This window comes from Salmo salar, chromosome ssa03 (assembly GCF_905237065.1).
Source record: "Salmo salar chromosome ssa03, Ssal_v3.1, whole genome shotgun sequence".
NCBI classification, from domain to species: Eukaryota; Metazoa; Chordata; class Actinopteri; order Salmoniformes; family Salmonidae; genus Salmo; species Salmo salar.
The window spans coordinates 100,535,367-100,558,960 of NC_059444.1; the positions used below are offsets into that span (position 1 = coordinate 100,535,367).

General features: G+C 50.3%; 2 protein-coding genes across 2 annotated transcripts; one reads left to right on the plus strand and one right to left on the minus strand.

The window, feature by feature from the left end:
- Positions 1–6,723: 6,723 nt before the first annotated feature.
- LOC106602072 (acyl carrier protein, mitochondrial-like) lies at positions 6,724–16,134 on the minus strand. The gene is given in 6 exon segments (XM_045715965.1): positions 6,724–6,891; positions 8,660–8,776; positions 9,967–10,054; positions 14,787–14,834; positions 14,836–14,910; positions 15,862–16,134. Coding segments are annotated over 5 exon segments (474 nt in total). The 5' UTR covers positions 16,033–16,134; the 3' UTR covers positions 6,724–6,891; positions 8,660–8,684.
- A 351-nt stretch (positions 16,135–16,485) lies between these two features.
- dctn5 (dynactin 5) lies at positions 16,486–23,271 on the plus strand. Its single transcript, XM_045715966.1, is given in 7 exon segments — positions 16,486–16,662; positions 17,419–17,487; positions 17,841–17,939; positions 17,942–17,961; positions 19,922–20,033; positions 22,210–22,312; positions 23,036–23,271. Coding segments are annotated over 7 exon segments (549 nt in total). The 5' UTR covers positions 16,486–16,614; the 3' UTR covers positions 23,134–23,271.
- The last annotated feature ends 323 nt before the right edge of the window (positions 23,272–23,594 follow it).

Sequence of the window (23,594 nt, forward strand, 5' to 3'; positions counted from 1 at the left end):
TCCTAGTCTGCGTCCTGTCTGTCTCTCTGCAGACTAGGAGGCCTGTCTGTCTCTCTCTGCAGACTAGGAGGCCTGTCTGTCTCTCTCTGCAGACTAGGAGGCCTGTCTGTCTCTCTCTCTGCAGACTAGGAGGCCTGTCTGTCTCTCTCTCTGCAGACTAGGAGGCCTGTCTGTCTCTCTCTGCAGACTAGGAGGCCTGTCTGTCTCTCTCTGCAGACTAGGAGGCCTGTCTGTCTCTCTCTGCAGACTAGGAGGCCTGTCTCTCTGTCTCTGCAGACTAGGAGGCCTGTCTGTCTCTCTCTGCAGACTAGGAGGCCTGTCTGTCTCTCTCTGCAGACTAGGAGGCCTGTCTCTCTGTCTCTGCAGACTAGGAGGCCTGTCTGTCTCTCTCTGCAGACTAGGAGGCCTGTCTGTCTCTCTCTGCAGACTAGGAGGCCTGTCTGTCTCTCTCTGCAGACTAGGAGGCCTGTCTGTCTCTCTCTGCAGACTAGGAGGCCTGTCTGTCTCTCTCTGCAGACTAGGAGGCCTGTCTGTCTCTCTCTGCAGACTAGGAGGCCTGTCTGTCTCTCTCTGCAGACTAGGAGGCCTGTCTGTCTCTCTCTGCAGACTAGGAGGCCTGTCTGTCTGTCTCTCTCTGCAGACTAGGAGGCCTGTCTGTCTCTCTCTCTGCAGACTAGGAGGCCTGTCTGTCTCTCTCTCTGCAGACTAGGAGGCCTGTCTGTCTCTCTCTGCAGACTAGGAGGCCTGTCTGTCTCTCTCTGCAGACTAGGAGGCCTGTCTGTCTCTCTCTCTGCAGACTAGGAGGCCTGGATGGTGTGTGTATGTTAGTGTGTGTTGTTGTGCTCTGACAGGGTAGACAGGCTGGTAGTGTGGTGGTATGAGGGGTGTCTCTGTGCTGATCTAACCCAGCAGAGGGTACTGTCACGTGGGATGAGTTAACTACATTTCAGGGTAGCATGGTGCTGCTAGCATGGTGCTGCTAGCATGGTGCTGCTAGCATGGCGCTGTTAGCATGGTGCTAGTTGCTATTGTTTCAGAGGACCGCCACTTAGCCTGACTCAGGAAAAGGGGTTCTGATTGGCTCTTAGCCTGACTCAGGAAAAGGGGTTCTGATTGGCTCTTAGCCTGACTCAGGAAAAGGGGTTCTGATTTGGCTCTTAGCCTGACTCAGGAAAAGGGGTTCTGATTGGCTCTTAGCCTGACTCAGGAAAAGGGGTTCTGATTTGGCTCTTAGCCTGACTCAGGAAAAGGGGTTCTGATTGGCTCTTAGCCTGACTCAGGAAAAGGGGTTCTGATTGGCTCTTAGCCTGACTCAGGAAAAGGGGTTCTGATTGGCTCTTAGCCTGACTCAGGAAAGGGGTTCTGATTGGCTCTTAGCCTGACTCAGGAAAGGGGTTCTGATTGGCTCTTAGCCTGACTCAGGAAAGGGGTTCTGATTTGGCTCTTAGCCTGACTCAGGAAAGGGGTTCTGATTGGCTCTTAGCCTGACTCAGGAAAGGGGTTCTAAATCTGATTTTGGTTCTTCAAGGCTGTTCAGGGAATACCATGCTTTTGGGCACAAGTCCTCCCCTTTAACACAGATGTAGGATCATCTCTCCTCCTTACATCCTAACCTTAAACCATCAGGGAGAAGGGACCAGGTCACTAAAGCCCTCTGATCCGTTATCACTGGGTGTTATTGTGTGTCTGTGGAGATGACGGTTAGACGAGGGACAAGACTTCTGTCTGTTGAGACGTGACGCTGCACCCAAGTCTCTCTCTGTCTCTCTCTTCGTCTCTCTCTCTCTCTTCGTTTGTTTCTCTCTCTCTCTCTCTTTGTCTTTCTCTCTCTTTTCTTGTCTCTCTTTTCTCTCTCTCTCTCTCTCTCTCTTTGTCTCTCTCTCTCTTTTTTTTTCTCTCTCTCTCTTCGTCTCTCTCTCTCTTCGTCTCTCTCTCTCTTTTTTTCTTCTCTCTCTCGCTGTCTCTCTCTCTCTCTCTCTCTTCGTCTCTCTCTCTCTTCGTCTCTCTCTCTCTTCGTCTCTCTCTCTCTCTTCGTCTCTCTCTCTCTTCGTCTCTCTCTCTCTCTCTCTTCATCTCTCGCGCTCTCTTCGTCTCTCTGTCTCTCTCTCTGTTCTCTCTCTCTCTCTAACTCAACCCAGTGTAGTAGTATGTAATGTTCCTAGTCATTACTACGACCGTCATGCCAAACCGAGGAAGAAGAGAGGAAGGAAAGGGACGATGTTGTCCGTGGAAAAGCTGGACAACGTTTATGCTTGAAATCAACAAAAGGAAGTTGAGGAATTTTTATAGAAAGAAAGTTTAAACTATGAGCAATGTACAATCCCCCTATAGCTGCCTAGTCGCCACGGAGCCCCGGGCTCCTAGCTTCTCTCGTGTTTCAGACGATATTATCCTGTGATCCATTAGTCTTCTATTGAAGAGACACGACGACGCTGCGTGTTAACAGGTTTCCTTTCTGCCGCTGGTTTACAATGAGGCTCTGTGGCTTTTTAGTAGACTTGACTGATGAACTGGGAGGAATCACGTGTCTCATTGTCATTTACATTGATGATGACCCTGAAAAGCTTTAGTCTATATATATATATATCAGCACAGCACAAAGACCTGGGAGTTAGAGGGGTTACGGGGGAGGATTAGGGAGGGTAACGAGGGAGGTTAACGGGGGAGGATGAGGGAGGGTAATGGGGGAGGATTAGGGAGGGTAATAGGGGAGGATTAGGGAGGGTAACGAGGGGAGTGGGGTGCACAAAGAGACTATGCAATGGTGTTATCCAGCCTTCCATGTCCATTTGGGGTTTCTATCTAAAGCCCAGTCCACAGTGGAGACCTGAGCAGTGTTCCAGACAAGACACTGGTCTCCTATGTCAGTGCACTACTTATAACCAGGGACTCATAGACAGGGATTGCCCTACGTAGGGACTACGGTGCAGCCAGGGCTCACAGTATTCCTAAAAACATGTGTGCCATCACCTTTTCTACCTACTAGCCAACCAACCAGCCACACGCAGAAGGTTAGATTTACAAAGTCCTCCCCCCCCGCTGGTTTCTGTTGGGACACAGACGAGGACTGCTGGAACCATAGATTTACTGCTGCTTTTGATAGAGACATTCTATCACTGAGAATTCTAGAAGCTAGAAGCCTCTCCTTTATAGAGACGTTCTATCACTGAGAATTCTAGAAGCCTCTCCTTTATAGAGACGTTCTATCACTGAGAATTCTAGAAGCCTCTCCTTTATAGAGACGTTCTATCACTGAGAATTCTAGAAGCCTCTCCTCTCCTTTATAGAGACGTTCTATCACTGAGAATTCTAGAAGCCTCTCCTTTATAGAGACGTTCTATCACTGAGAATTCTAGAAGCCTCCTCTCCTTTATAGAGACGTTCTATCACTGAGAATTCTATCAGCTAGAAGCCTCTCCTTTATAGAGACGTTCTATCACTGAGAATTCTAGAAGCCTCTCCTTTATAGAGACGTTTATAGAGAACTAGAAGCCTCTCCTTTATAGAGACGTTCTATCACTGAGAATTCTAGAAGCTAGAAGCCTCTTCTTTATAGAGACGTTCTATCACTGAGAATTCTAGAAGCCTCTCCTCTCCTTTATAGAGACGTTCTATCACTGAGAATTCTAGAAGCCTCTCCTCTTCTTTATAGAGACGTTCTATCACTGAGAATTCTAGAAGCCTCTCCTCTCCTTTATAGAGACGTTCTATCACTGAGAATTCTAGAAGCCTCTCCTCTCCTTTATAGAGACGTTCTATCACTGAGAATTCTATCAGCTGGAAGTCTCAGACCTCGAGCTGCAGAGTAGAATATTCTCCTGACCTGTGAACCTAATATGCACATTGCTTCGGGAGGCTGATAAGAAACGATGTACAGAGAAAACAACCCAACGTCTATAATATTTACTAATAATAAAGACTTGTCTTTAAAGTTACAGGGAGGGTGTTTTGGCGTTGTGTCTTCCTGACAGGAGGACTGGGGGGGGCAGGGTGGTTTCTTCGGGGAGGGGGGAACTGCACTTTCTGAAGGACAATCCTTATTTGGTAACAGAGGCCTGATGTGACGTGCTACCTTGGGGTAGAAACTCCAGCCTGCTCCTCCCACTGTCATCCATGTCTCCTCCCATCGTCACCACGACGACCACCATGATGCTGTTGTTCTGTTGTCATTGTTTTTATTTCATAATAATAATAATGATATATATATTTTTTTTTTCCTTTTTTTTGTGATTATTTTAGTGCTCTTAAGAGAATGTGTACTAAAGGTGTAGTGTTATAAGGTGGTTGGTCTCCAGGGCCGACGGACCGAGCGCTAGACAGATTGATAACTGTTTGTAAACCTTCTGGCCGTAGTGTCGGAACACAAAGCTGTATAACTTGGGTACAACCCTCAATAAAAGACTAACAGTGATTTAACTGATGTTGTCTGTTGTCTGGTCATTTCTCTTGAGTGAGTTTATGGCCCTATCCCAAACAGAGCCCTACACCCTACACACTTTCTGGGATTGGAGAGGTGTAATCAACATGGTAGGGGGGGGGGGGCCTAGTGGTTAAGACCGTTGGGACAGTAACTGAAAGCTTGCTGGTTTCCAATCTCCGAGCCGACGAGGTGAAAAATCTGTCGACGTGCCTTTGAGCAAGGTACTGAACCCTAAACGCTCCTGTAAATTTCTCTGGATAACAGCATCTGCTAAATCACAAATGTCAAACATAATGGTGAAACTTCCACATTGCTATTACAATATTGATTACACCTGACAAATCCTCCCAGATCTCCATGCAGGTTTATTAGGTTATATAATATGGTGTGATGAGGTTTATCAGGTTATATAATATGGCGTGATGAGGTTTAACATGCAGGTTTATCAGGTTATATAATATGGTGTGATGAGGTTTAACATGCAGGTTTATTAGGTTATATAATATGGCGTGATGAGGTTTAACATGCAGGTTTATCAGGTTATATAATATGGCGTGATGAGGTTTATTAGGTTATATATGGCGTGATGAGGTTTATCAGGTTATATAATATGGCGTGATGAGGTTTAACATGCAGGTTTATCAGGTTATATAATATGGCGTGATGAGGTTTAACATGCAGGTTTATCAGGTTATATAATATGGCGTGATGAGGTTTATCAGGTTATATAATATGGCGTGATGAGGTTTATTAGGTTATATAATATGGCGTGATGAGGTTTATTAGGTTATATAATATGGCGTGATGAGGTTTATTAGGTTATATAATATGGTGTGATGATGTTTATCAGGTTATATAATATGGTGTGATGAGGTTTAACATGCAGGTTTATCAGGTTATATAATATGGCGGTGTTAACATGCAGGTTTATTAGGTTATATAATATGGCGTGATGAGGTTTATCAGGTTATATAATATGGCGTGATGAGGTTTATCAGGTTATATAATATGGCGTGATGAGGTTTATTAGGTTATATAATATGGCGTGATGAGGTTTATTAGGTTATATAATATGGCGTGATGAGGTTTAACATGCAGGTTTATTAGGTTATATAATATGGCGTGATGAGGTTTAACATGCGATGAGGTTTATCAGGTTATATAATATGGTGTGATGAGGTTTATTAGGTTATATAATATGGCGTGATGAGGTTTATCAGGTTATATAATATGGTGTGATGAGGTTTATTAGGTTATATAATATGGCGTGATGAGGTTTAACATGCAGGTTTATCAGGTTATATAATATGGCGTGATGAGGTTTAACATGCAGGTTTATCAGGTTATATAATATGGCGTGATGAGGTTTAACATGCAGGTTTATCAGGTTATATAATATGGTGTGATGAGGTTTATTAGGTTATATAATATGGCGTGATGAGGTTTATCAGGTTATATAATATGGCGTGATGAGGTTTATTAGGTTATATAATATGGCGTGATGAGGTTTATCAGGTTATATAATATGGCGTGATGAGGTTTAACATGCAGGTTTATCAGGTTATATAATATGGCGTGATGAGGTTTAACATGCAGGTTTATTAGGTTATGTGATGAGGTTTAAACCCACTACGACTCGACTTGTTTCCGTCGTAATTAATTGTTTTATATATACGGTATAACTTTACTCAAAAAACAGGGGATTGAAACGTGGTTATAGACCGAGTGAACAAAACATTAAGAACACCTCTTTCCATGACAGACTGACCAGGTGAATCCAGGTAAAATGATCCCTTATTGATGTCACTTGTTAAATCCACTTCAATCAGTGTAGATGAAGGGAAGGGGAGGAGACAGACGGGTTGAAGAAGGGTTTTTCACACTCAAACAATTTCCCTGTGTGATCACCAGCCAACTGGACACAACTGTGGGAAGCATTGGAGTCAACATGGGCCAGCATCCCTGTGGAACGGCTTTCTACACCTTGTAGAGTCCATTCTCCGAAGAATTGAGGACAATGGGGGGAACGACAACTCAATATTAGGAAGGTGTTCTTAAAGATACTGTGAAGATCATTCCCCTGGTTGCTAAAATGTCCGAATATGTGACAAAACAAGCATGTAGAGAATCGTTATAAAATGTATTTTGAATGGGAAGCATAGAAATGCATAGAACCCACTCTTACTGGTTCTTAGACTTGCTTTCAATGACCAATCTCTATAACTCATATTTCTAATGTGAATTTGGTTGGGGTGTAGTGAGGGGGACTCCCTGAACCACAAGGTGGCGCTGTACAACAAGAGTCCAACCATAAAGTGATGTTTATTTGTCATTAAATACAGTGGAACACAAGACAGGGCATCAGATGCCACAGGGAGAACGGAGGAAGGAGAAGCGGGACTGATGAAGTGGTGGTGGGTGGTGGGGGCGCTGCCCTGCCCAGCCCATCGGGACAGCATCATCAGGACTTCCTGTGAGGAGCAGAAACAGGAAGTTCCACCTCAGTAAACACAGCTTAAACTTAATCGTGGTTTAAATGTGATGAAGTAGAAGCTGATTCTATGGGTTTTAAACTAGTGAATAAAAAGGCAGGGATTCAAAACAAGACATCTGCAGCATTTTTACAGTCGACGTGATTTCTGGGAAATGTCCCTTTTTAAAAGTACATCGCAGGTCATTCAACTGTCTTGATTTCCTGCTGAAATGGTAATGACATGGGGGCTAATTGATTTCTATACACACACACACACTAGAGCACAGCCAGAAGAAGACTGGCCACCCCTCATAGCCTGGTTCCTCTCTACCCGGTACAGCCAGAAGAGGACTGGCCACCCCTCATAGCCTGGTTCCTCTCTACCCGGCACAGCCAGAAGAGGACTGGTCACCCCTCATAGCCTGGTTCCTCTCTACCCGGTATAGCCAGAAGAGGACTGGCCACCCCTCATAGCCTGGTTCCTCTCTACCCAGTACAGCCAGAAGAGGACTGGCCACCCCTCATAGCCTGGTTCCTCTCTACCCAGCACAGCCAGAAGAGGACTGGCCACCCCTCATAGCCTGGTTCCTCTCTACCCAGTATAGCCAGAAGAGGACTGGCCACCCCTCATAGCCTGGTTCCTCTCTACCCAGCACAGCCAGAAGAGGACTGGCCACCCCTCATAGCCTGGTTCCTCTCTACCCAGTACAGCCAGAAGAGGACTGGTCACCCCTCATAGCCTGGTTCCTCTCTACCCAGAAGAGGACTGGTCACCCCTCATAGCCTGGTTCCTCTCTACCCAGTACAGCCAGAAGAGGACTGGCCACCCCTCATAGCCTGGTTCCTCTCTACCCAGTACAGCCAGAAGAGGACTGGCCACCCCTCATAGCCTGGTTCCTCTCTACCCAGTACAGCCAGAAGAGGACTGGCCACCCCTCATAGCCTGGTTCCTCTCTAGGTTTCTTCCTAGGTTCTGGCCTTTCTAGGGAGTTTTCCTAGCCACCGTGCTTCTACACCTGCATTGCTTGCTGTTTGGGGTTTTAGGCTGGGTTTCTGTACAACACTTTGAGATATCAGCTGATGTAAGAAGGGCTTTATGAATAAATTTGATTGATTTAGAGCAGGGAGTTCTCAAACTGTTTCACTCGGGACCCCCCCTTCCAGCAACGGGGAACATCCCACCCCCCTCTCCCACGGGCAAGTTAAAAGCCGGACTGAGGCCCGCACCCCCTCCCTGCCACCCCCTCTAGGGGCGCGTCACACAGTTTGGGATCCACTGCACTAAATGACTGATAGGGGGCGCTGTGTTGAAGCCACCAGGCCTCCATCTTGACCCCCCTCCCACCGTTGTAAAAACGATACTTTGGACGTTATAGAAATTAATTTACTAATGTTGCCTCGTTTATTGAATTACAGACAGCTTTTACATCCGCTAAACAAATGAAAAATATTTTCCTTAATGTTATACATTTTTTGGGGGGGAAAAAGTACTGATGTTTATTGTCCTCACTAACAACAAAAACACCTTAAATACAGAAAATACAAAAAAAAAATACTGTCGAATTCCATTTATTTTCTACGCGGAATATAGTGGAACCGGTGGCTTTAAAGTCTCTCCATGGCCGAAACATTAACATCAGCAATTCAGGGTATATATATATTATAACACACACACGTCATTGGAGTTATGATGAAGGCCAAAACACAACGTTTTTAATAGTTGTTTAAATGGCGTTACTCCCTTGTCGTCAGCCGTGGAGACTCACTGGGCGTGTTAGTAATTCCTGGTTCTTATTCGTACACGTCCTTCTTGTCAGCGATGTACTGGACAATATCCTGGGGAGACATTAACTTCTCTGCCTCCGCATCCGGGATCTCAAACCCTGCAGCAGGAACACACACACACACTAGGCTTAACACACGTAACCACAGTTGTATGTAGGAAGTGGAAGGGTTAGTCCATACAAACATCTAAGTTATCGTCATGGAAATAGAACGGACTAGTCTAGAACATTCCGATTCACATCAACAGGTGGACCAGCAGGGAGACAGAGACATGGAGAGAGAGGACCAGCAGGGAGACAGAGACATGGAGGGAGAGGACCAGCAGGGAGACAGAGACATGGAGGGAGACAGACCAGCAGGGAGACAGAGACATGGAGGGAGAGGGAGACAGACCAGCAGGGAGACAGAGACATGGAGGGAGAGGACCAGCAGGGAGACAGAGACATGGAGGGAGAGGACCAGCAGGGAGACAGAGACATGGAGGGAGAGGACCAGCAGGGAGACAGAGACATGGAGGGAGAGGACCAGCAGGGAGACAGAGACATGGAGAGAGAGCAGGGAGGGAGAGACGGGGAGAGAGAGAGACAGGGAGGGAGAGAGAGGGAGAGAGAGACCAGGGGAGACAGAGACATGGTGAGAGAGACGGGGAGGGAGAGACAGACCGACAGATACAGAGAGACGGAGAGACAGATACAGGGAGGGAGGGAGAGACAGATACAGGGAGGGAGAGACAGATACAGGGAGGGAGAGACAGACCGACAGTCAAACACAGAGACGGGGAGGGAGAGACAGACCGACAGGGAGGGAGAGACGGGGAGGGAGAGACAGACCGACAGGGAGGGAGAGACAGACCGACAGTCAAACACAGAGACAGGGAGGGAGAGACGGAGAGAGAGACAGACCGACAGGGAGGGAGAGACGGGGAGAGAGAGACGGGGAGAGAGAGACGGGGAGAGAGAGACAGACCGACAGGGAGAGAGAGACGGCGAGGGAGAGACGGGGAGAGAGAGACAGACCGACAGGGAGAGAGAGACAGGGAGGGAGAGACGGGGAGGGAGAGACAGACCGACAGGGAGAGAGAGACGGCGAGGGAGAGACGGGGAGAGAGAGACAGACCGACAGGGAGAGAGAGACGGGGAGAGAGAGACGGGGAGAGAGAGACAGGGAGAGAGAGACAGGGAGGGAGAGACAGACCGACAGTCAAACACAGAGACAGGGAGGGAGAGACGGGGAGGGAGAGACAGACCGACAGTCAAACACAGATACAGGGACGGAGAGACAGACTCACCAAACTCATCCTCCATGGCCATAATGATCTCGACCTGGTCCAAGCTGTCTAACCCCAGGTCCTTCAGGAAGTGGGACGACGTCGCCAGCTGAGGATACAGATAGATCAGAGGAGGTCAGGACAGACAGGACTGGTCGACAGATCAGAGGAGGTCAGGACAGACAGGGCTGGTCGATAGATCAGAGGAGGAGGTCAGGACAGACAGGGCCGGTCGACAGGTCAGAGGAGGTCAGGACAGACAGGACTGGTCGATAGATCAGAGGAGGTCAGGACAGACAGGACTGGTCGATAGATCAGAGGAGGTCAGGACAGACAGGACTGGTCGACAGGTCAGAGGAGGTCAGGACAGACAGGGCTGGTCGATAGATCAGAGGAGGTCAGGACAGACAGGGCTGGTCGATAGATCAGAGGAGGTCAGGACAGACAGGGCTGGTCGACAGGTCAGGACAGACAGGGCTGGTCGATAGATCAGAGGAGGTCAGGACAGACAGGGCCGGTCGACAGGTCAGAGGAGGTCAGGACAGACAGGGCTGGTCGACAGGTCAGGACAGACAGGGCTGGTCGACAGGTCAGGACAGACAGGGCTGGTCGACAGGTCAGAGGAGGTCAGGACAGACAGGGCTGGTCGATGACAGGTCAGGACAGACAGGGCTGGTCGACAGGTCAGAGGAGGTCAGGACAGACAGGGCCGGTCGACGAGGTCAGGACAGACAGGGCTGGTCGACAGGTCAGAGGAGGTCAGGACAGACAGGGCTGGTCGACAGGTCAGAGGAGGTCAGGACAGACAGGACTGGTCGACAGGTCAGGACAGACAGGGCTGGTCGACAGGTCAGGACAGACAGGGCCGGTCGAAGGTCAGGACAGACAGGGCCGGTCGACAGGTCAGAGGAGGTCAGGACAGACAGGACTGGTCGACAGGTCAGGACAGACAGGGCTGGTCGAAGCAGGTCAGGACAGACAGGGCCGGTCGACAGGTCAGAGGAGGTCAGGACAGACAGGACTGGTCGACAGGTCAGGACAGACAGGGCTGGTCGACAGGTCAGGACAGACAGGGCCGGTCGACAGGTCAGGACAGACAGGGCCGGTCGACAGGTCAGAGGAGGTCAGGACAGACAGGGCTGGTCGACAGGTCAGGACAGACAGGGCCGGTCGACAGGTCAGGACAGACAGGACTGGTCGACAGGTCAGAGGAGGTCAGGACAGACAGGACTGGTCGAATCAGGTCAGGACAGACAGGGCTGGTCGACAAGGAGGTCAGGACAGACAGGGCCGGTCGACAGGTCAGAGGAGGTCAGGACAGACAGGACTGGTCGACAGGTCAGGACAGACAGGGCTGGTCGACAGAGGTCAGGACAGACAGGGCCGGGTCGACAGGTCAGAGGAGGTCAGGACAGACAGGACTGGTCGACAGGTCAGAGGAGGTCAGGACAGACAGGACTGGTCGACAGGTCAGGACAGACAGGGCTGGTCGACGGGAGGTCAGGACAGACAGGGCCGGTCGACAGGTCAGAGGAGGTCAGGACAGACAGGACTGGTCGACAGGTCAGGACAGACAGGGCTGGTCGACAGGTCAGGACAGACAGGGCCGGTCGACAGGTCAGAGGAGGTCAGGACAGACAGGACTGGTCGATCAGGTCAGGACAGACAGGGCTGGTCGACAAGGTCAGGACAGACAGGGCCGGTCGACAGGTCAGGACAGACAGGGCCGGTCGACAGGTCAGAGGAGGTCAGGACAGACAGGGCTGGTCGACAGGTCAGGACAGACAGGGCCGGTCGACAGGTCAGGACAGACAGGGCTGGTCGACAGGTCAGGAGGAGGTCAGGACAGACAGGGCTGGTCGACAGGTCAGGACAGACAGGGCTGGTCGACAGGTCAGGACAGACAGGGCCGGTCGACAGGTCAGAGGAGGTCAGGACAGACAGGCTGGTCGACAGGTCAGGACAGACAGGGCTGGTCGACAGGTCAGGACAGACAGGGCCGGTCGACAGGTCAGAGGAGGAGGTCAGGACAGACAGGACTGGTCGACAGGTCAGAGGAGGTCAGGACAGACAGGGCTGGTCGACAGGTCAGGAGACAGGGCCGACAGGTCAGGACAGACAGGGCTGGTCGACAGGTCAGGACAGACAGGGCCGGTCGACAGGTCAGAGGAGGAGGTCAGGACAGACAGGACTGGTCGACAGGTCAGAGGAGGTCAGGACAGACAGGACTGGACAGGTCAGGACAGACAGGGACGTCCTAGATCTGCAGTCCTACTCTGAGATACACTACATGACTCAAAAGTATGTGGACACCTACTCATCCAAAATCATGGGCGTTAACCATTTTGAAAGGGTGTCCACATACTTTTGTATTTATATAACAGCTGGGTCTAATCGATGATGTTAAAATGTCTATTTACTCGGTTCCATCTGACTGCTGCAATCCACTGTCTCATCAGCCCAGCCAGGCAATTTATAAACTTCATCTCCACTATAAAAAGCATCTAGACATGATCTCATATTTCTTTTAGGACTAACATTTAGTTTTCAACAGCGGAGATTTGTATAAACCTTTACTGTCTGTCTCTCCGACATTTACAACATTGAATTAGAAGATTGAAATAGTCTCCAGTCGTCCCGTAGTAATGAACGTGTCGGGACGAGACAGACAGGCAGGCAGACAGACAGTGTTTCTCAGCCAGTCGAAATCATGAATCAGCCGTCATCGTTTTTATGGATCAAAACAAAGAAATGACAACTGAAAAAAGGTTGAAACGAAGTGCAGCTAGTTTGCAGTATTTCCAGATTCAGTTTGTTTTATTTCATCTTTATTTAACCAGGTGGCTAGTTGAGAACAAGTCCTTTATTTAACCAGGTGGGCTAGTTGGAGAACAAGTCCTTTATTTAACCAGGTGGGCTAGTTGAGAACAAGTCCTTTATTTAACCAGGTAGGCCAGTTGAGAACAAGTCCTTTATTTAACCAGGTAGGCCAGTTGAGAACAAGTCCTTTATTTAACCAGGTGGGCCAGTTGAGAACAAGTCCTTTATTTAACCAGGTAGGCCAGTTGAGAACAAGTTCTCATTTACAACTGCTACCTGGCCAAAATAAAGCAAAGCAGTTCGACACTTAGAGTTACACATGGAGTAAAACAAACATACAGTCAATAACACAATAGAAAAATAAGTCTATATACAATGTGAGCAAATGAGGTGAGATTAGGGAGGTAAGGCAATAAATAGGCCAGAGTGGTGAAGTAATTACAATATAGCAATTAAACACTGGAGTGATAGGATGTACAGAGGATGAATGTGCAAGTAGAGATACTGGGGTGCAAAGGAGCAAGTAGATAAATAAATAAATACAGTATGGGGATGCGGTAGATTGGATGGGCTAGTTTGAAGTGATTGTGTTTAGCTGTGTTGTAGCTCCTCTGAACAACAGTGTCCTGACGAGTGAGCACATTTTCTATACCAGGTGAAATCGCACCTCATTAACCCATTGTTATGGATTTATCCAAATAAACGTCACTAGAAAACAGCTTAAACAAATGTAAATGCAGCTAAACTTTTTGACGTGATTGTAAATTAGCTGTAGTTGGCTAGCTGAGGGATAAGAACGTAGCCAGCCAGTATGGCACGAAAGACTGGGTCCATAGATACAGAACCAAAAGACTGAACGACCGGGTCGCGTCCATAGATACAGAACCAAAAGACGAACGACTGGGTCGCGTCCATAGATACAGAACCAAAAGACAGAACGACTGGGTCGCGTCCATAGATACAGAACCAAAAGACTGAACGACTGGGTCACGTCCATAGATACAGAACCAAAAGACTGAACGACTGGGTCGCGTCCATAGATACAGAACGACCGGGTCACGTCCATAGATACAGAACATAAAAGACTGAACGACCGGGTCGCGTCCATAGATACAGAACGACTGGGTCTGCGTCCATAGATACAGAACATAAAGACTGAACGACTGGGTCTCTGGCAACCGACCCGATCGAACGAACGACAGCAGATTGGGTAGCCACCTTAGGACTTGTGTCGGGACTAAATCTTGTTGGAAGGAGGAAATGGTATGAATAAATGTATCATAGATAAGGAGTGTTGACTGATCCTAGACACGTGGGGTGTAAATCCACTACACACCAAACAGACCCATGAGGAAGCGAATGGATACGAAACAGAAGAGAATATGTCCAATAGAAGAAACTGTCTTGTTTTCGCCTGGACTAATGATTACACCCCGGTATTCCTAGTCTCAAAACCGCAGCCCGTCTGGTGTTCAACCTTCCCAAGTTCTCTCACGTCACTCCGCTCCTCCGCTCTCTCCACTGGCTTCCAGTCGAAGCTCGCATCCGCTACAAGACCATGGTGCTTGCCTACGGAGCTGTGAGGGGAACGGCACCTCCGTACCTTCAGGCTCTGATCAGGCCCTACACCCAAACAAGGGCACTGCATTCATCCACCTCTGGCCTGCTCGCCTCCCTACCTCTGAGGAAGCACAGTTCCCGCTCAGCCCAGTCAAAACTGTTCGCTGCTCTGGCACCCCAATGGTGGAACAAGCTCCCTCACGACGCCAGGACAGCGGAGTCAATCACCACCTTCCGGAGACACCTGAAACCCCACCTCTTTAAGGAATACCTGGGATAGGATATAGTAATCCTTCTAACCCCCCCTTAAAAGATTTAGATGTACTATTGTAAAGTGGTTGTTCCACTGGATATCATAAGGTGAATCCACCAATTTGTAAGTCGCTCTGGATAAGAGCATCTGCTAAATGACTTAAATGTAAACGTCAAAGCGAGCCGCGGTGCCTCGGGTCGGTCCTTACCTTCTCTGGGTTGATCTTGTCGTAGAGTTTGAGAACGTACATGACTCGGTTCTTTAATGCTTTCAATGGTGAGGGGAGGCAGGTCTCCATACTGTCTACAGGACACTCCCACTGAGCTAGAGATCTAGAGAGAAGAAGAAGGACAGGAAGGAAGAAAGGGTTCAGAGATCATAACACTTGAGCTTGACTGACAACACTTCTGCACCCATTTGACCAATCAAGCAGTTTAGTTCAAGCCTAGGTAATAGCTAGCTAGCTAATGTTACAGATGTCCACCGCATTGTATTTGGTGCACAAGTCGTCATCCTGTCACAACAACCACAGGTCTTGATAATAGATAAGAGTTACACATTTACTTTAGATTAAATTTTAAAAAGTGTCAATCGACTGTCATCTAGCTAGTACACATAGTAATGCTAGGCTAACAGTACAGTACTTGATTGTACCACAGATGAATAGTTTGAACATATTAGCTTAGCTAGGCTAACGCATGAGACCACAGTCGGTTGTTTTGTAACGTAAATTCATGCAGCATTCAAACTATGCATTTTTTCAGAGACAGTTTCGTTGAATTAGCAATGGACCCGGTTTTAAGACATTGGCGTGCAAAGTGACCAGCTAGCAAGCTAGCTAGCACAGTGACCGGATAGCAAGCTAGTTAGCACAGTGACCGGATAGCAAGCTAGCTAGCACAGTGACCGGATAGCAGCTAGCTAGCACAGTGACCGGATAGCAAGCTAGCTAGCACAGTGACCGGATAGCAAGCTGGCTAGCACAGCGACCGGATAGCAAGCTAGCTAGCACAGCGACCGGATAGCAAGCTAGCTAGCACAGCGACCGGATAGCAAGCTAGCTAGCACAGCGACCGGATAGCAAGCTAGCTAGCACAGCGACCGGATAGCAAGCTAGCTAGCACAGCGACCGGATAGCAAGCTAGCTAGCACAGCGACCGGATAGCAAGTTAGCTAGCACAAGTTACGGATTTTATTGGAAAGACACTGGTAGGTCAATGTGCAATCCAGTACTGCTAGGCCACAACAGCGACAAAAACATGTCAATGTTATTCAAGACTAACCTGCGTTTGTTCAATCCACCGTGTCCGCTGACTGCTGGCAATGAAGGAGAACGGTCGGTGGTTCAATAGGACCGGACCAGCTGCGGCTCTCACTGCAATGTTACCCGACGAGAGTCTCACAGAAGACCGGGCGAGTTGGCGGACACACTGCGCTAGGACACGGGACGCCATGATTGAAACTAAAATACGGTGCAAAGTAAAACACGCGTTTAGATGACAAGCGGGAGTTTCCACTAGATAGCACAGCCACAAAGTCAAAGGAAAAAGAGGTCAAATGTGCGCAGGCGCACTGGTTATTATAAAAATTAAAAAATAACGCCGATATTTAATATGATTTGGTTTTTATTTATTCACTATAACGTCATTATAATGCTTTCTCGTATGTTTTTATTATTTTATTAAATTGGAATGATGTAAAAAAAAAATGTTGACTTTGGTTGAATTTTGTCGCAACATCGGGTAACCGATCATTCTATGCGTAAATCACCAGAACAAAACAAAAAATCGATTATATTCAAATTTCGTCGATCATTAACAATGATGTTAATTCTTTAAACACACATATTTTAATTTTAGTTGAATATGACTTATTATTTGTGAGCGGAAGTGTTTTCCACATCATCATCATCATCGATGTTGCAGTGCTCTGCTAGTAGGGTCTGAAGGGAGCGGTAGACAGCAGAGCAAAACAAACCACAGAAAACTCGTTTTTCTGTACATTTACAAACAACAACAACAACAACAATTACAATCATGGAATTGTGTGAGATACTGTACAACAAGGCGGAATACATTGAAACGGTAATATTCGGTGTTTATTTGACTAGATAACGTTAACGATTAGCAAGTTAGCTAGCTAGCTAGCGTTTAGCGCATTGGTATTTACACTGAGTATACAAAACATTAAGAACACCTTCCTAATATCATAACAGCCTCAATTCATCAGAGGCATGGACTCTACAAGGTGTAGAAAGCGTCCCACAGGGATGCTGGTCCATGTTGACTCCAATGCTCCCCACAGTTGTGTCCAGTTGGCTGGATGTCCTTTGGGTGGTGCACCAGTCTTGATACACACGGGGAAACTGTTTGAGCGTGGAAAAACCCAGCAGCTTTGCAGTTCTTGACACAAACCGGTGCACCTGGCACCTACTACCATAACCCCCGTTCAAAGGCACTTCAATATTTTTGTCTTGTCCGTTCACCTTCTGAATGGCAAACATACAATGTCTCAAATCCTTTAACCTGTCTCCTCCCCTTCTTCATCTACACTGATTGAAGTGGATTTAACAAGTGACATCAATAAGGGATCATATATCACCTGGATTCACCTGGTCAGTCTATGTGATGGAAAGAGAAGGTGTTTTTAATGTTGTGTATACACAGTGAACAGTCAATGCACTGAACCAGCATTGCTAGCTAGGTCACTTAGCCAGCTAGCTAGCCAGCTGAATTGACAAGGCACCGATTACAGTTTGCATCAAGCGGTGGTCTGTAAACCTTGTAGCTAAGTCAGTGCCGTTTATACCAACCTGTCAGCATGTCCACTGTCCCTCTCAGGCGTCCGGTAACAAAGTGAGCAGGCAGTCGGTGCTGTGCGGCAGTCAGAACATCGTCCTCAACGGCAAAGTAAGTAACAACAAGCTATACCGGTAATAAACCATGAGATGGGACTATACATGTAATAAACCATGAGTCTCCCTCCCTGTCTGTCTCCCTCCCTCCTGTCTGCCCCTGTCTCCCTCCCTCCCTGTCTCCCTCCCTCCCTGTCTATCTCCCTCCCTGTCTCCTGCCCTCCCCTGTCTGTGTCACCCTCCCTGTCTGCATGTCTGTGCCTGCCCTGCGCTGTCTGTCTGTCTGTCTGTCTGTCTGTCTGTCTGTCTGTCTGCCTGCCTGCCTGTCTGTCTGTCTGCCTGCCTGTCTGCTGTCTGTCTGTCTGTCTGTCTGTCTGTCTGTCTGGTCTGTCTGTCTGTCTGTTCCAGACTATAGTAATGAATGACTGTATAATCCGTGGAGACCTGGCCAATGTCAGGGTGGGGAGGCACTGTGTTGTGAAGAGCCGCAGTGTCATTCGACCGCCCGGTTCAAAAAATTCAGCAAAGGGTGAGTTCTGCTCAACTTCTTCTAGACCAGGGGTCCCCTCTTCTAGACCAGGGGTCCCCTCTTCTAGACCAGGGGTCGCCAACCTCTTCTAGACCAGGGGTCTCCTCTTCTAGACCAGGGGTCTCCTCTTCTAGACCAGGGGTCCCCTCTTCTAGACCAGGGGTCCCCTCTTCTAGACCAGGGGTCGCCAACCTTTTCTAGACCAGGGGTCTCCTCTTCTAGACCAGGGGTCTCCAACCTCTTCTAGACCAGGGGTCCCCTCTTCTAGACCAGGGGTCTCCTCTTCTAGACCAGGGGTCCCCTCTTCTAGACCAGGGGTCTCCTCTTCTAGACCAGGGGTCCCCTCTTCTAGACCAGGGGTCTCCTCTTCTAGACCAGGGGTCTCCTCTTCTAGACCAGGGGTCCCCTCTTCTAGACCAGGGGTCCCCTCTTCTAGACCAGGGGTCTCCTCTTCTAGACCAGGGGTCCCCTCTTCTAGACCAGGGTCTCCTCTTCTAGACCAGGGGTCGCCAACCTCTTCTAGACCAGGGGTCGCCAACCTTTTCTAGACCAGGGGTCTCCTCTTCTAGACCAGGGGTCCCCTCTTCTAGACCAGGGGTCTCCTCTTCTAGACCAGGGGTCCCCTCTTCTAGACCAGGGGTCTCCTCTTCTAGACCAGGGGTCTCCTCTTCTAAACCAGGGGTCGCCAACCTTTTCTAGACCAGGGGTCCCCTCTTCTAGACCAGGGGTCTCCTCTTCTAGACCAGGGGTCCCCTCTTCTAGACCAGGGGTCGCCAACCTTTTCTAGACCAGGGGTCTCCAACCTTTTCTAGACCAGGGGTCTCCAACCTTTTCTAGACCAGGGGTCTCCGCCTCTTCTAGACCAGGGGTCTCCTCTTCTAGACCAGGGGTCTCCAACCTTTTCTAGACCAGGGGTCGCCACCTTTTCTAGACCAGGGGTCCCTCTTCTAGACCAGGGGTCTCCTCTTCTAGACCAGGGGTCTCCTCTTCTAGACCAGGGGTCTCCTCTTCTAGACCAGGGGTCTCCTCTTCTAGACCAGGGGTCCCCTCTTCTAGACCAGGGGTCCCCTCTTCTAGACCAGGGGTCCAAGTCCCTCTTCTAGACCAGGGGTCTCCAACCTCTTCTAGACCAGGGGTCTTCCAACCTCTTCTAGACCAGGGGTCGCCAACCTTTTCTAGACCAGGGGTCGCCAACCTTTTCTAGACCAGGGGTCTCCTCTTCTAGACCAGGGGTCTCCTCTTCTAGACCAGGGGTCTCCTCTTCTAGACCAGGGGTCGCCAACCTCTTCTAGACCAGGGGTCGCCCTCTTCTAGACCAGGGGTCCACCTCTTCTAGACCAGGGGTCTCCTCTTCTAGACCAGGGGTCTCCCTCTTCTAGACCAGGGGTCTCCTCTTCTAGACCAGGGGTCTCCAACCTCTTCTAGACCAGGGGTCTCCAACCTCTTCTAGACCAGGGGTCTCCTCTTCTAGACCAGGGGTCTCCACCTCTTCTAGACCAGGGGTCTCCAACCTCTTCTAGACCAGGGGTCTCCAACCTCTTCTAGACCAGGGGTCTCCTCTTCTAGACCAGGGGTCTCCTCTTCTAGACCAGGGGTCTCCTCTTCTAGACCAGGGGTCTCCTCTTCTAGACCAGGGTCTCCTCTTCTAGACCAGGGGTCCCTCTTCTAGACCAGGGGTCTCCTCTTCTAGACCAGGGGTCTCCTCTTCTAGACCAGGGGTCTCCTATTCTAGACCATGGTTCTCCTCTTCTAGACCAGGGGTCTCCAACCTCTTCTAGACCAGGGGTCTCCTCTTCTAGACCAGGGGTGTTGTTGTTTCTGCTGTTTTGGACCTACTGCTGCTGCATGACGTCGTGACCCAGTCGATACACACGATCATGATGTAGTTGTGTGTAAGTTAATGTTGAACGTCCAGTGTAGCAGGTCTCTGTGGTCTGACCTCTAACCCCTTGTCCTCCAGAGTGGCCTTCTTCCCGCTGCACATCGGAGACCATGTGTTTATAGAGGAGGACTGTGTGGTGAACGCTGCTCAGATCGGATCTTACGTACACATCGGGAAGAACTGTGTCATCGTGAGTTACACAGAGTCACACACACACACACACACAGTTATACACACACACACACACACAGTTACACACACACACACAGAGTCCACACACACACACAGAGTCACACACACACACAGAGTCACACACACACACACAGAGTTACACACACACACACACACTCACAGACACACACACTGGCCGCGGGAACATTCAGGTCCTAAATCTGGGCCATGTGATGCTTGGAAAGGCAACATTTCACTGGCCAGACGGGCTAGCCGGGTCCATGTTCTACTAGCCTGGTCTGAACAGTACTAGCCGGGTCCATGTTCTACTAGCCTGGTCTGAACAGTGCTAGCCGGGTCCATGTTCTACTAGCCTGGTCTGAACAGTGCTAGCCGGGTCTCACTAGCCTGGTCTGAACAGTGCTAGCCGGGTCCATGTTCTACTAGCCTGGTCTGAACAGTGCTAGCCGGGTCCATGTTCTACTAGCCTGGTCTGAACAGTGCTAGCCTTTGGCTGGCGGGCTAGTTGGGTCCATGTTCTACTAGCCTGGTCTGAACAGTGCTAGCCGGGTCCATGTTCTACTAGCCTGGTCCGAACAGTGCTAGCCTCTGGCTAGCGGGCTAGTTGGGTCCATGTTCTACTAGCCTGGTCCGAACAGTGCTAGCCTCTGGCTAGCGGGCTAGTTGGGTCCATGTTCTACTAGCCTGGTCTGAACAGTGCTAGCCTCTGGCTAGCGAGCTAGTTGGGTCCATGTTCTACTAGCCTGGTCTGAACAGTGCTAGCCGGGTCCATGTTCTACTAGCCTGGTCTGAACAGTGCTAGCCACTGGCTAGCTTCATTAGATTCCCTGTTACAGGGTAATACGTGATTGTATTCATTACAGGGTAGTCACTCCTACACTGACTGGGGCCGGGAGTCACTCCTACACTGACTGAGCCGGGAGTCACTCCCACACTGACTGGGGCCTGGAGTCACTCCCACACTGACTGGGGCCGGGAGTCACTCCTACACTGACTGGAGCCGGGAGTCACTCCCACACTGACTGGGGCCTGGAGTCACTCCCACACTGACTGGGGCCGGGAGTCACTCCCACACTGACTGGGGCCGGGAGTCACTCCCACACTGACTGGGGCCTGGAGTCACTCCCCACACTGACTGGGCCCGGGAGTCACTCCTACACTGACTGGGCCCGGGAGTCACTCCTACACTGACTGGGCCGGGAGTCACTCCTACACTGACTGGGGCCGGGGAGTCACTTCCACACTGACTGGGCCCGGGAGTCACTTCCACACTGACTGGGCCGGGAGTCACTTCCACACTGACTGGGCCGGGAGTCACTTCCACACTGACTGGGGCCGGGAGTCACTTCCCACACTGACTGGGCCGGGAGTCACTCCCACACTGACTGGGGCCGGGAGTCACTCCCACACTGACTGGGGCCTGGAGTTACTCCCACACTGACTGGGGCCGGGAGTCACTCCCACACTGACTGGGGCCTGGAGTCACTCCCACACTGACTGGGGCCGGGAGTCACTCCTACACTGACTGGGGCCTGGAGTCACTCCTACACTGACTGGGGCCTGGAGTCACTCCCACACTGACTGGGGCCTGGAGTCACTCCCACACTGACTGGGGCCGGGAGTCACTCCCACACTGACTGGGGCCGGGAGTCACTCCCACACTGACTGGGCCCGGGAGTCACTCCCACACTGACTGGGCCCGGGAGTCACTCCCACACTGACTGGGGCCGGGAGTCACTCCCACACTGACTGGCCCGGGAGTCACTCCCACACTGACTGGGGCCGGGAGTCACTCCCACACTGACTGGGGCCGGGAGTCACTCCCACACTGACTGGGGCCTGGAGTCACTCCTACACTGACTGGGGCCTGGAGTCACTCCCACACTGACTGGGCCCGGGAGTCACTCCTACACTGACTGGGGCCTGGAGTCACTCCCACACTGACTGGGCTGGGAGTCACTCCTACACTGACTGGGGCCTGGAGTCACTCCTACACTGACTGGGCCCGGGAGTCACTCCTACACTGACTGGGCCCGGGAGTCACTCCTACACTGACTGGGCCGGGAGTCACTCCTACACTGACTGGGCCCGGGGAGTCACTCCCACACTGACTGGGGCCTGGAGTCACTGTGTCTGGTTGTTAATGCGTGTGTGTGTGTGTGTGTGTGTTCCAGGGCCGGCGGTGTGTGTTGAAGGATTGCTGTAAGATCCTAGACAACACAGTTCTTCCTCCTGAGACCGTGGTTCCTCCCTTCACCGTGTTCTCAGGATGCCCAGGTCAGAACACACCTCCTCCTCTTCCTCCTCCCTCCTCTACCTCCCCCTCTCTCCCCCCTCCACCTCCTCTCCTCTACCTCCTCTACCTCTACCTCCCCCTCTACTTCCTCCTCTACCTCCCCCTCTCCCCCCTCCTCCTCCACCTCCCCCCTCTCTCCCCCTCCTCCTCCTCCTACCTCCCCCCTCCCCAATCTCGTAAAAATACCTCCTCCTCGATGACATCCCCGTTTTGGCATGTAGACCCTGGTATGGTGCTGGAGATGCTGAATACGCCTGAAAATGGATGGAATTGCTTTCAACTCTTTCTAACTGGTGTCTCTCTCCCCCTCTCTCTCCCCCTCCTCTTCCTCCTCTCTCTCTCCCCTCTCTCTCTCCCCCTCTTCCTCCTCTCTCTCTCCTCCTCTCTCCCCTTCTCTCCCCTCTCTCCCCCTCTCTCTCCCCCTCCTCTTCCTCCTCTCTCTCTCCCCTCTCTCTCTCCCCCTCTTCCTCCTCTCTCTCTCCTCCTCTCTCTCCCTCTCTCTCCCCCTCTCTCCCCTCTCTCTCCCCCTCCTCTTCCTCCTCTCTCTCTCCCCTCTCTCTCTCGCCCTCCTCTTCCTCCTCTCTCTCTCCCCCTCTCCCCTCTCTCTCTCTCTCCCCTCCCTCTTTCTCCCCCTCTCTCCCCTCTCTTTCTCCCCCTCTCTCCCCCTCTCTCTCCCTCCCCCTCTCCCCCTCTCTCTCTCTCAGGTCTGTTTTCAGGAGAGCTCCCAGAATGTACCCAGGACCTGATGATTGACGTGACCAAGAGTTACTACCAGAAATTCCTCTCCCTCAGCCAGATATAAATCCCTGCATTAACCTACTTTACCCTGCTCTACACTACCCAGATATTACCCCCTACTCTAGCCTACCCAGATATACCCCTACCCTACTCTAGCCTATCCAGATATACCCCCTACCCTACTCTACCCTAGTCTACCCTATCCAGATATACCCCCTACCCTACTCTACCCTAGTCTACCCTATCCAGATATACCCCCCCTACCAGACTCGAGCCTCCACTTCCCAGACCAGGGCTGTGTCTCAACATTGTAGACCTTAACCTACCCTCATGAAAAACCACATTTAGCCTGATTCAGATTTGGTTTGAACAGAAAGCAGCCTGATGGAAGTGAGAGGTCTGTCTGTCTGTCTGTCTGTCTGTCTGTCTGTCTGTCTGTCTGTCTGTCTGTCTGTCTGTCTGTCTGTCTGTCTGTCTGTGTTGTTGTCGTGCTGTTGGGCCTCTTCATTCATTATCGACTGAGGC